The 13090-nt window shown below is 38.1% G+C and overlaps 1 protein-coding gene across 1 annotated transcript in view; it reads right to left on the bottom strand.

Annotated features, from left to right (window-relative positions):
• LRP1B (LDL receptor related protein 1B) overlaps nucleotides 1-13090 on the bottom strand; it is a 1355016-nt gene that overhangs the window by 170529 nt on the left and 1171397 nt on the right. The window contains 3 exon segments of the mRNA XM_075069829.1: nucleotides 2596-2689; nucleotides 10222-10370; nucleotides 11298-11486. Of these exon segments, the coding sequence (XP_074925930.1) occupies nucleotides 2596-2689; nucleotides 10222-10370; nucleotides 11298-11486 (432 nt within the window).

Raw genomic sequence — 13090 nt, 5'->3', positions numbered from 1 at the left:
TCAAGACTGCTTGTTCTCTGATAAAGGTAGCTGTTCTGACAGCTGTTCTTACACAGATTCTTTCAGGGCTATCATTTCTATCACCTGTCTCTAAATCTTTTGGAATCTAGCAGCTACCAATGACCAAGATCCAGAACTCTGAGCTGTGATAATACTCCAGCAGATGCTCAGATTGTCTACAACTGAGACCTACTTTGCTGTCAGACATGTGCCTCCCAAGAATGTTCTGGGGAATCCTATTCAACACAAAGCACCATGACATCCTAGGAAAATAGGAATTGTCTTCTCCTGTTTATGTGTAAAGTGGACACTCAAATGATAGTTTAGATCAGGAACATTTATTTTATTCTGAAATTTTGAAATTATTATTATTTAAATATTAGTCCTCAGAAAATTTAAGACCATCTCACATATTTTACATATAATAGCTGTGTTTGCTGCCAGAGAGACCAGAGTATTGGGAGTGACAGGCAGGAAGATTTCATATTAAGTGCACAAAAGAGGAAAGGAACCTCACAGCAATGTCCTTGAGAAACTGTTCACTGAGTAACCTGAGTTACTGAGGTACCACGATCATCTTTCCTCTCAATGTCAACTTGTAATTTCCAATTTAAGAAGACATAAACGTGTTAGCTCTGATCGAGCACGCTAAAAATAGAAGTGTAGCAACAGCAGCATAAGGGATAACCACTTAAGCATGTGCCCATTCAAGATGCTAGGTATGTACTTGGGTGGATAGCCCTTCCTGCCACTTGTACCACTGTGACTACATTTCTATTTTTAGTGTGCTAGCTCATTCAGAGTTAGCATAGGTATGTCATCCTTGAGCTGCAAATTACATTTCCAGCTTGAAATGTAGATGTCCCCACAGTTAAGGGAAGCCTACCTCACTGAGTTTTGTGAAGTATTGAGATGAGGTCTGTTATGCAAACAATTTATTTAGCTTTACTTCCATTTTTCTCTGTTTTTAATAAATCTGTGGATGACCCAAAATACTTCAAGCTATAAACAGAGGTGCTAAGGGATAAGAAGTTTCTGGAGCCTAACCCCTCACTCTTGGTCTCGATCATATGTGGCACATAGAGTTATGGCCGAGCCTCTAAAAATGCATTGCAAAGAGGAGTAGCAGGAGAACAAAGGGAAGAAGCCTGATGACCAAGGAGATGCACATGGGTAGCTGGAACAAGTGATGAATACTTATCCCTTTTATAGCACCTTTCAACAAAGAATTTCAAAACACTTTACAAACATCCAGGCCTTTATCTGAAGCCCCTTGAGTACAAGGGAAAGACTCCCATTGACTTCAGTGGGCTTTGGCATAAGCGATTAAAACCTCCTAAACCCAAGATATAACAATACTTAGTGATTCCCATTTCACAGATGGGGAAACAGTTCCAGACTATTTAACTGGCTTCCCTGAGGGTAAATAGAATAGGGTTTAATACAATATTTTTAAACCTTTGCACTTAAATTAAGGGTACTGAAACTCCTGTAGTTTGGTTCACACATTGCAGAATATCTTGACCATTTTTCTGCAATGGAAATTCAATAAATTGTAAAGCTTGACATGTTACAATGTCCATGTCATAAACAGACAAGTCAGCAAGGAGCAGAGTTCTAGGTAGATAAATGAAGTAAAGTAACTTGTCATAAAAAGTAAAACGATCAAGTATTTTTCTGTTATTGAACTTGTGACAATGAAAAACGCATCATAACAAAAAATTTAGAAGCATATGAGAATTGCTTATTGTTACTTTGCTTCAGCATATTTCTTTGCTAAAATGTGGATTACAAATTTTAGTGCACAAGATTAAAATGAAATGACTGTGAATTAGAATTAAAGAGAAATGCAGCGGAGTGAAATTTTGTTGTGAGTACAAATTTGAAGGTACAATTAGGGTTGCCAATTTTGGTTGTACATATTCCTGCAGGTTTCATCACTTGACATAATCTTTAATTAAACATTTTTCTTTAATTCCTGGAGACTTCAGGGCAATACTAGAGAGTTGGCAACCAGAGGTACAATGCACTCATGATCTTTTTGATTTTTGGAGATACAGTAAATCACATAAGTGGTTAGCGATTGAGAATGAAAGGAAGCATCATCCTCTATGCATTAAAATGAAGTAAACCAATTCCAAAGAAACAGGGGTTTTCCAATACCTAAGACAACTTGCATTCCGCTGTCATGGCAAAACCATGACAGCTTTCCTCTGGGATGCTGAGAACATCATCACGATTGACTTTAAACTATCTAAAACTTGACAGGGGGAATATTACGAAGACTACTATAGGCAGTCTGAGAGACTATCAAGGAGAAATCTGCTGATTCTGCACCACTACCAGCACACGGAGCCAAAGTTACGTAAGATGGTTAGAAATAGTGCATCTCACAGAATCATTTGTACCTGATTTGTAAATTCTACTCCCAAAATATTCTTGTGCATTGTTTGTTAAAACAGGAAACTCTGTGTGAAATGTTTTCAGAATTGTAGCAAGAGTCACTTAGAGAAAAGTTGAACAAATGTCACTACAGTAACTTATACAAGAACATCATGGAAAAAGAAGTTGGATTTAAATTCAGAATGTACTTACGACATTCTTCAGGTTCATCCGATCCATCCCCACAGTCATCTACAGTATCACATTTCCACCAGAATGGAATACATTTATCAGTTTTGCAACGGAACTGTAGTAAGAAATGGAGCCCCCCCCGAAAGCCTTAAATATGAATATTTTTCATACAAACAAAATAATTTATGAGAAATTAGACTCATAGCTCAAAACTTATACCTGTTTCCCTAACGTGCATCTACAGTTGATTTTGTACAAGATACTTTTTTGAGGAGTGTTGGCCTAGCTCTTCATATGGTGTTAATCAGCGTAGCTCCAATGATAGTAAAGCTATCCCATTTTACAATAGCTCAGGATTTGATCCTTTCAATTTTAATTCAAAATAGAAATTTACATTCCTTAAAGGACTGTTCTTGAGTCTCTTGAAGGATATATTTAACAACATTCTTTCAGAATGAATCTGAGTAACAGCAGATATGTTGAAGTTGCTTAATTCAACCAATATACAGTTTTGTTTTTATACAATCACTTTTATGTAAATTGAATCAAATCAATGGAACAACAACCTAATTCTCATGATTCCTCAAAAGGCAAAAATCTGTTAAGTAAACTCCTTCAAAAGGCCAATATTGCCCTTAATCTCAATTAGAAGCTCTGCTGTTCCTTCACTATCGCGGAGAGAAGAATGTTTCTAGGAGTTAAGCTGAAACCACAAATTATTTTTGCCAATAACATCAAGTGGAAGAGTCTGGGTAGTTTAAGAATACTGATAATCTGTTTTAGTTTTTCTACATGGTGCTTATCCCTGGTTATTTAAGTGCTGCACAAAAGTAAGGAGCACAAAAGCCCAGAAACAGAACACGTTTTACTTTGTAAATTCCACCAGGGGAGAGGAATGTGACTGAGTATACGTTTTCTGTTTGTTTGTTTTGTTCTAAGAGCATTGATCCTTCAGGAAGTTTTTTTTTAAAAGGTGTGTTTTTTACCTTAAGCTGAATACCATTATATCTGAGCTCAGTCTAAGTTTTTCTGCCACGGACTTCCACAACTAGGCTATTGCTGTCATTTATGCTTTATGATCTGTAGTTAGAACTGAGGTATAAACGCTGAATTATTATTGTGGAAGATAGTGAGAATCGCTGAAGATAAGGTGGGTCCTGTGAAGTAGCCAGGTCCCAAACTCTTAAGTGGCCTTGTAGAAAAGGGCTTTCAAGTTCTATTCTAAAGTGGATGATCTAGTATAACCACGTTGCCTCTATCATAAGGTGTGCAGCTGCAAGCCATATCACCAGCTCCAATCTTTATCCAGTGTTTATGCCCAAGCTCAGGTAGAGTTAATTGCAATAATTCCACTGGGAAATGTGTAAGATAGAGATGATAATGGCTATGTCCTCATAAAAGATAAAATCCACATATCTAGAGTCATCCACTCATTTCGCTTAAACCACCAAACAATTTTAACTGTTGGTCATCAGTGGCCTAGGAAAATTACATTTAGACCATTAAAAAACTTTGGGATCAAAGTCTCCCCATCCCATTACATCTCATACTTGACACACAGATCATCTATTAGCAAAAAATGCCCTTTTTCTCTTTGCCTGGCAATATAGCTTTACCTGTTCCCTCTTATATGAGGACCCAGCCATTGTAATCTATACTTGAAATTTTCCTAGCTTGGACTATTGCAATTCACTGTACCTGAACTTGGACACAAACACTGGAGAAAGAGGTTACTTGGGTATATCACCATCATCCACTTCAGAACAGAGTTGAAAGTCCTTGAAGAACTGCCTCTGTCATAGAAGCATGAGGCTTAGGGAAGAATACAGGTGAGTTAATGTGTTGATTCAGATGGAATTTTCTAATCACCTTTGGTCAGACCTTTGGGTGTGCGCTTAAGGATATGTTGTCCAGAAAAAAACCTGTATAGACAGGATCAGCCATGACTGCTTGAATCTCTCCTACTCTGCTTGCTGAGGTTATCACTACCAATTTGGAAGTTTTCAGAGATAAGTGCAAAAGAAAATAGATAATCATACGTTTGAAGGGAGGGCCCATGAGCACTGAAAGAATCAAGATGAGATCCAAAGGAAGAATCAGTTTCTTGATAGGTGGAAAAACTCTTATTAGGCATGTTACAAACTTTATGATCATTAGGTGTGAAATGGTAGATTGACCCTCTTAGGTGCTGAGAATGCTGCCAAGCATACTTTCACTGAGCTCAATTCACTGTTTCAGTTCTAATAGCTGGTATAGACTTATTGGTAATGAAACTTCCTGAAAGTTTGGAGATTGTTAGTGACACCAGAGAAAATAATCTTGTTTTTTTGCGGAAATTGTGGAAACAGTAACCTTATCTTGAACAGAAAGATTTCTGGAGCGATGAGAATAACCTCTTTCTCACACCAGTAACAGCTTAGTTCTCACATAGATAAACTAATTCTGAAATCTGTCTTTCTGACATAAGGCTACTAGAAAGTTCAGCAACAGTTTTATCTAATCTATTATTCTGATTAATCTTGACCTGTAGTTATAATCAGATGGAGAATCCAGTGTATCTATGTCACTTGGGCTGTTACCTACATTTATATCATGCTTAGTGGGAAGATTCCAATCAGCCATTCTGGAGAAACTCGAATGTAGCTGATATCACTTTCTGATTATTATATTTGGCAGTCAGGGCCTCATTGTGCTGGGCACTGTACAAAGAGGCAGAAAGATCCTTGCTCCAGAAAGACTTCTGTTTCTGCTTGCACTGGAAACATTACTTGACCAAATCAATGAATGAGATTTTCTGGGTGAGTTCTGTCTGGTTACGAACATGTATCCTAGGCTAATGGAAAATCCCTGTTGAATTACACTTCTCTTCCAATGCCTGTGCTGTAAACCACGGATGTTCAAGATAAAGGAGTTCCTGATTCAAGAGCCATGTTGTTTACTGCAAGTGCAATGTGGATCACTTGGTTATCTGTCAAGTCCAAAGTGGCCTCTGGGCCAGGAAAGGACTTTCCTTTTCCTCTTTTCTGTATTTTTTTGTGAACTCTCTTTAAAGGCAAAAGATTCTTCTCGGCCCAGTATATTGTTTCCACTGCTGACTAGAAGTTTTGACCTCTGGTACGTCCCTGAATTTGGAATGGAGATAAAACAATCATCCCTCATGCATAAATAAACCTATAATGGGAGGTAGGAGGAGACTTTCCCCATGAGCACCATAATTACCTTCTTTGTAGTTTTATGTACTTTCTGCTGAGATTTGGTTCTGGGTTGGCTATCAGCATTTTGCTAGTACTTAGCTGTCCACAAAGGAGCATTTGGATATGATCTGGGAATGACACCTAATTTTGCACTGCCTCAAGCGTATGGTTCCATGACCTCAGAAGGAATTTCTGCACTGCATTTTGAGAAGCCCACTCAGGGAATGAAGGCAATGCCTGGCACCAGCAATCCTAGCAATTGGAGATAATTAGCTATAGGTGATAACTGCTAGGAAATGAATGATATAATAAGTTCTGGATCTTTGCAAATCATTTCCATAGTGGCAAAATATGACCAGAGCTGTGTCTGTTTTGATTCTGGCAGCAACCATTCTCTGTATTGGGTTCAAAAAGTTATTGATGTTTGATCAACTGGTGAGCCTGAATTCTTTTCAGTAGCTGCCCAGTTATAAATGAATGTGTTTCTCTGAGCAGGGTACTAATTGGCATGTTGTCTGTGCATGGGAATAGGTGCTTAACTTGCAGCATGAGCAAGTCCTGTGACTACCATACCTTTCTTAAAATTCTGGGAGTGGAGGGGCATCCAACATTTCCAGGTGGTCTTCCAGTCATATACTAACTGGGATTCCAACCCTGCTTAGCTTTCCAGAACAGACAAGTTTAGATGCATTCAGCATGATATGGCTGCAGACACAGAGCAGAAGAAAGTGTCTTGTATTGGAATTGTGAGCAAACATACACACACACTGATTTTGTCTTGGTCATGCTGATAATTTTGTTGATTTGGAGGAAAGTTTATGTAGCTTTCCTTGTAAGCCTTTGCTCCAGATTTTGTCCCCCAGTGTCACAGTCCCTTCTTCGACACACTTGGTGTTGATAATGACTAACAGATTGCTATGTTGGCTTTGACAGTGAGAGTTGGGACAACACTACTATCTCAGCTTGCTAGATGTCTGTAGGATCCTGAAAGGTTGTCCGCCCACTCCCCCAGGCTAGCTAGCACTCATGTACGTACTGCAGGAGCAACCTAGTACCACTCTCTGGTTTCCTCAATAATTCAGGCATCATTCTGAGCACAGGAAGAGATTTTTCACTTATCTCTCTGTAATCCCATGATGGTGTAGCTTCACAGGGAGTGGAATCCTCAGGTGTTTCATTTCCGGTCTCAGAAATCCTGAAGTGCTCCTTTTGCTTTATGTGAAGCCTGCCTGTGGAGCAGGGGAGGGATAAAGAGAGATAAAATCCTTTCTACTTTCAGATTTTGAGCCGCTTTCCTTGGCAGAGCAAGGGTTTACAGTTGATGATCAGATGGCACAGATCCATACCATTGTAGAGGTAGATATTTGGGCTGCAAGCCAGACAGGCACAATTCCAATTAATTTGCATTCTGAGTAAGAGCTTCACAGCAGTGATAGGCTTCTCTGCATGCCCAGACATGTGGAAGGTGTGGGACAGGCCATGAGCTTGATACAGAGCACTATGAGAACTTCTGCGTAGGAGAAAATTCCAGAAAACACCTCCTCCAAAAGGGGGAAGGCAGAGAAGGCATTTAACCTCTGATTTTCACCCTACTTGTTCATTAACCATACTAACAGCTGCCTTAAAAAGATGGTGCTTGCTTTTTTGGGACCCAGAGTCTCTGGGATTTGCAAGACTTACCCAAGAGCATCATAAAAATCTCAAATCAGTATGTGTGGAAGGGAACTGTGTAGCAGTTTGTCTTCTTTCCTCAGAGATGAGGACCCATTCCAGTATTTAAGGGTGGGAACTGGGCATGCTGGTCCAATTCTGAGCTCCATACCCTGGCAGCATGAGAGTCAGCTGGCTGTGAACTGATAGGACATAATTCACCCTCAGTAGACCCCGTACATGTTACTTCACATATGAAACAAAACTTAGATTTGGCCTGATATTTGTGGGACAACTCTGCCATTTTTGAGAAGGGGCGGAGGAATCGTGGAGGGGAGGCACTGCAGTGCTTGATCTGGGTGGCTGAAACCACTACACTGACAGGAGACTAGTAAGAAATATTATATGATGCTACTGCATAAAAATGAATAAAAATAATGCTATAAAACAAAATTGTCTGGATAAATTGAAATGCCAACTTGTTCCATTGCTGGAGGAAGAAAATCTGGTGGCCTTAGTTGAAAGGAAGAGCTTAGTCCTTGAGTCCCGAGCAGCCACACTAGACTGCCTCCAGATTCCATAGGTGGGGAAGCGGGTTCACCATGACTGAAGAATGAGGAGAGAGGCTCTGCAACAGAAAGTGAATTAAAGGAACAGGCTTCTCAGCTGGACTTTTATGATCTCCTGATACCCAAGAAGCTGAGAAACGTTCCTGCTGATATGGTCATTTTATCCATAAAGGATGGAGAATAATGAAAGGATTCTATGTAAAAGTATTCAGGAAGCCTGAGAGACTCTGGAGATGAAGTTCTTAATGCAGCATAAGGGTGAATGTGACCCCCTAAGAAACCACAACTCCTTTGTCTGGAGAACTGTTCCAGGCCTGCAAGCCCACCCATATGGCACAGAGGTTGACCCAAAAGCCCCGAGAAGTGAAATTCAATGAGGAAATGCAGTTATATTTCCCAGAGCTGAGGAAGGCCTCCTCAACTTGATCCCTCTAGTACAGAATGAAGCACATACAGAAAGTGAAAGTGTGTCTGCACTGAGGAACCTGTCTCAACTCCAAAGAAAGGGTGGTAGATCTTAGAAATTGTTGTCACTGGAAAGATTGGAAGTACCTTTGGATTGAAAAAAACACAACCAAGGTCTCTGATCTGCTTACTGCAATGTTTTACTTTGTCCTCTGCAATGACACTGAGACCTACGCTTGGTTCCATTTCTTATCCTTATTCTTTAGACATCAGAACAACAGAAGAGCAGAACCAAGGCTTTTATAAACAGCAGGTGTCACCGAGATCATGAGTTTCCAGTAAGGAACCCACTTAGCTGGTGACTTGCCAGTTGCTGAGCCAGTCTCCAGTACTGAAAATCTGCTTAAATAATTCCTTGCCCGAGAGGAGGCATCGCATTGGCCTGGAGCGGCGAACCGTGGCCAGTGGGAACCGCAATGGGCTGAACCTGTGGACGCAGTAGGTAAACAAACTGGCCTGGCCTGCCAAGGGCTTTCCCTGAACAAGCTACAGTCCTAGTTTGAGAACCACTGGTTTATAATACAGTAATAGTGTAAACCATCAGCTGGTTCAACTGTTTATCACTTGAGGTTCAGGCTCCCTTTGTATATAGTTCAGATAAAATTTCTCTTCCCTGTTGGGGTGTAGATGCTAAGCTGTCTCATCCTCTGCTTATTAGCTTGATAGTTTGTTTTATTTATATGTAAATTGACCTTCATTGTCCCTAGCTGAAGACCGAGCTGGCCAGAGAAGGAAAGACATTCCTTTGTCTACCACAGACCTGTTAACCAAATCCTACTTTTTAGTCATAATTGCAACATATATTCATAACTCTTAATACACATCACATACATACATGACAGAAGACTCTTAATGATCAGTGAATTATTAGTTTTCCAATGACATATTACATAACCCCTTCTAGATACAGATTATATCCGTAGTAAGGTGGGGTACAATGAATTGGTCAGGCCAGCTAAACTCATTACTTGATGCCAGTGAGTTGCTTGCCCTCTGGCATTGGGATGCTCTTAGGGTCACATAGGAAAATATTCTGAAACGCTTATTTTTGCAGATTGTTATGTAAACAAATGGGAGCTGTTTGAAAGCTGCTCAGAGGTTTGAAAAGTTAGAAGTTCCTCTGGAGAGTACTGCAGGTGAGGTGGTGAAAAGTGCAAGATATAAATATGCTGTCATATGGTTCCGTTATTTATCATATAGATATAATCTCTACATATGACATCTCAGATATTATTACAGACTTATTATTAGTGACTCCACAATTAAGGTTGTGTTGAATTTTTCACTTAAAACAGGATTAAAATCCCCTGACTTAACACTTTAATGGCTGAATTGAGTCTTTAAATTTGGCACAATAACTCTTCTGAAGGCAATGGAATTAACTGTGCCTTTTTTAAAAAAAGAAATATATACAACAACGTTTTTGCAGAGGAAACAAAAATATTTTCTTTCTGAAATGTTGCCCTCATGATATTAGGCTAGTTTACCTCCTTCTTGTTAAACAATGAGTCACACAAGCTCCAAACTTTATATACAAATATATTTTCATAGCACCTCAGGTATATGATTTTTAAATTTTATATTTAAACACAAATAATTCTTCTCTTTATATGCCTCAAGCTAAATGATCTCCACAAGGAATAGCTGATGTTACTTCAAAGTTGAGCTGTGGTTTGGTGAACTCTTTCAGGTGTGCACCACTTTCATTGGTCTTAATATTTGGTTGTAAATAAAGCTGCAAAAATATAGTAAAATGGCAACCAGCTTACCTGACTGGCTGTGCAGTTTGACAAGCAGGTCTTGTTATCTGCAGCAAGGTAAAAATTAGTGGGGCAGGCGCAAGTGTATGTTTTACCAGGAGCTAAGAGACACAAATGACTGCAGCCACCATTATTTATCATACACAAATGTTTAAACACTGTGAATGAAAAAGAAAAAAAAATATTAAAACCTACCAACCAACATGCTGATTTGCAGGGGAAAAACTCAAAACAAAACAAACAAAAAAAAACCAACAAAAGAAACATTTTTTTTCCCTTTAGAGAAGCTTCTAGCAATATAAACCTGTTACCTCAGCATACTTTAAATCTCTTTAATGGTAAAAGGGGAAGTAAAATGCACTAGATACAAATTACATTATTTTTACAATGTCGTAGTTTATAAAAAAAGCATTCCTTGAAAACAAAAACAAACAAAAATTCACTTTTTTAGCCATCGATCTTGCAAATTGTCTTATTAAGGAGTGCAAGCATTTTGTATGAGGCAAATTAATTCACTAATAAAAATGTAGATTTGAATGCAGAAACAATGAGAGAGAAAGCACTAATCTTTTACAATGGTGCTGCTAATTTGCTAATCTAGACCAGCTGCCAAATTTTATTTAACTAGAACTGTAATATACGGACAGTAGTAGATCAGAGAGAGTTATAATACTGTCCTCTTTCTGTAGGTTTTTTGGTCCAACTATTGTTTAAATATCTCTAGGACTTGTTAGACACCAGTATTTCTTTAAAATATTAACTCTCCTGGTTTTGGAATAATAATATTGAAAGCTTTGCTAATACTTTATTTCTCCTTTTCTGGACTGACTTAATCATCTTTGTAACATAATATTTTAACAATTCAGTTGATCTAGTCAATATCAATAACCTGTTTTTTAATAATTTCAACTTGATATTTAGTTACTTAAGAAAGCTACCAAAACCACTGTACTAATACTTATAATCATTGCATAAAAATTCCAGATTCTAAATAAATAAATAAATAAAACTTCAGTGAATTCAGAAATTAGATGCTTCTGAAATATGCAGATGTGCTGTCTGAAAAGCATGGATAGAATAATTACCATCAGGTTGTCTATAAGAATGATACACCTGGATATCTGTTATGACATGCCATGAGTTAATCAGTGATACTCTGTCTGCTCCAGAGGTTTTGTGGGCACGGCTCAGTGACTTGGTTTTCCCATCTGTCCAGTAGATGTAGTCTTCAAACAATGTTAGTGCAATCACCCCTGGAATATCTTGATTAGGGACTGTAATAGGAGATGGTAAGATTAATGTTCAGTCTTGGAAGACTGCCAGTTAAAATATTCCATACTCAATGGGCTGACAGATACAACCACTACAAAACTTCTCGAGAATAACTGCCTTGACAATCTGTCAAGCCTGCAGGGTATTTTACTAACAGTTAAAATAATGCAGGATAGGGTGCAGCAGCTTTGCTTGCATATATTTAGTGGGCCCAACCACTGCAAAGAAAATGAACGAATTTCAGTTAACAAATAACTACGTCCAAATTCTAAACAAATTACATGTTAAATTTTAATAATGTAGTTAGCATATATATTTAAGTTAATTTACGCTGCTAAAGGTCATTATTTTGATTTTTAAGAGAATTCAATGTATTAAACCATAACCAAGATGCACCTTTAGATGTACTGTGTTTTAACACCATTAAAAGCTATTGCAGTCACTTCATTATGGTGACATATTACAGCCTGCAAGATAATCTAAAAGCAGCTTTCCTGCTAACAGAAATACAACAATGGTTAAAGGCTTACTGCTGCATATATTTACTTTTTAATACTGTACAACACATATCACAGGTGAATACAGACAATAACTTCTATTCTAACTCTCAGAATAGAAATCCTACCTGGTTAGGGATTCTCAGTTTTTCATATGAAAAATTTACATCATTCAGAGCAAATGAATTGTTGAAGTACATTATGCAGTGATACCACTGTTACATTGCAGAAATATATTTTTCTTACACATTATAAGATTTAAGTATAACTTCAGTAGTATGTTACTCCATGGGTTCTCTCACTGAAACCACTGAAAGCGCTTGTGGAGTAGCATACTATGAACACCCGTAAGGGCAGCAGAATGTGGCCCACATTGTTCTAAATGAGCTTAACAAACACTGAACAAGCATTGTTAACCTTCACTTTTGTAAAATTGAACAAACCCAGAATGTTCAGGTAAATAAGCATTTTCTTATAGGTTTACTTACTGTAGCTAAAAAATAAATCAATCTGTTCAAAAAACCTTATGACAAAACATCCTGAGCTGTGACAAAATAGTCTAGTAATGATACCACGAAATTTAAGAAATTTTGGAAAAATTATAAAACATGTAACTATGAAGGGGAGATAGCAGACAGATTTTGTTATGTCTGAGGTTCTTTTGAAAGGACAGTACTGAACGCATGAATCTGACCAACTATCCAACTATGAACTAGATGGTCAAAAAGGAAATTAGCAATATGAAGTGGATATTTTCAAGTTACTTAAAACCACTGTTGCACAGTAAAATCTGGAGACAGGTGATTTTTTTTTTTCTTAGATATTGCATGCACCTGGTATGTATAGTTGACAAGCTGGCCCAATTACAAGAAAACTGTAAAAAAAAAAATAACATCAACTATCACCCACAGGTATTCAGTTGGTGAACAAATCTTGAAAAAAAACAGAAACATTGCGTGGGCTGAAGTTTAACAGGTGCTTATTATACATTTCAAAGTCAATTCCAAAGCTTTTAACATTGTCGAGAACTTCTCCAGTAAATTGTTTTGCATGTTAGCAGTGGTTCAGATGGAAAGAAAACACACAAACACACACAGCACCTACACATT

Source organism: Chelonoidis abingdonii, chromosome 10, assembly GCF_003597395.2.
Source record: "Chelonoidis abingdonii isolate Lonesome George chromosome 10, CheloAbing_2.0, whole genome shotgun sequence".
NCBI lineage: Eukaryota > Metazoa > Chordata > Testudines > Testudinidae > Chelonoidis > Chelonoidis abingdonii.
This window is presented reverse-complemented; position numbering and strand designations above follow the sequence as displayed.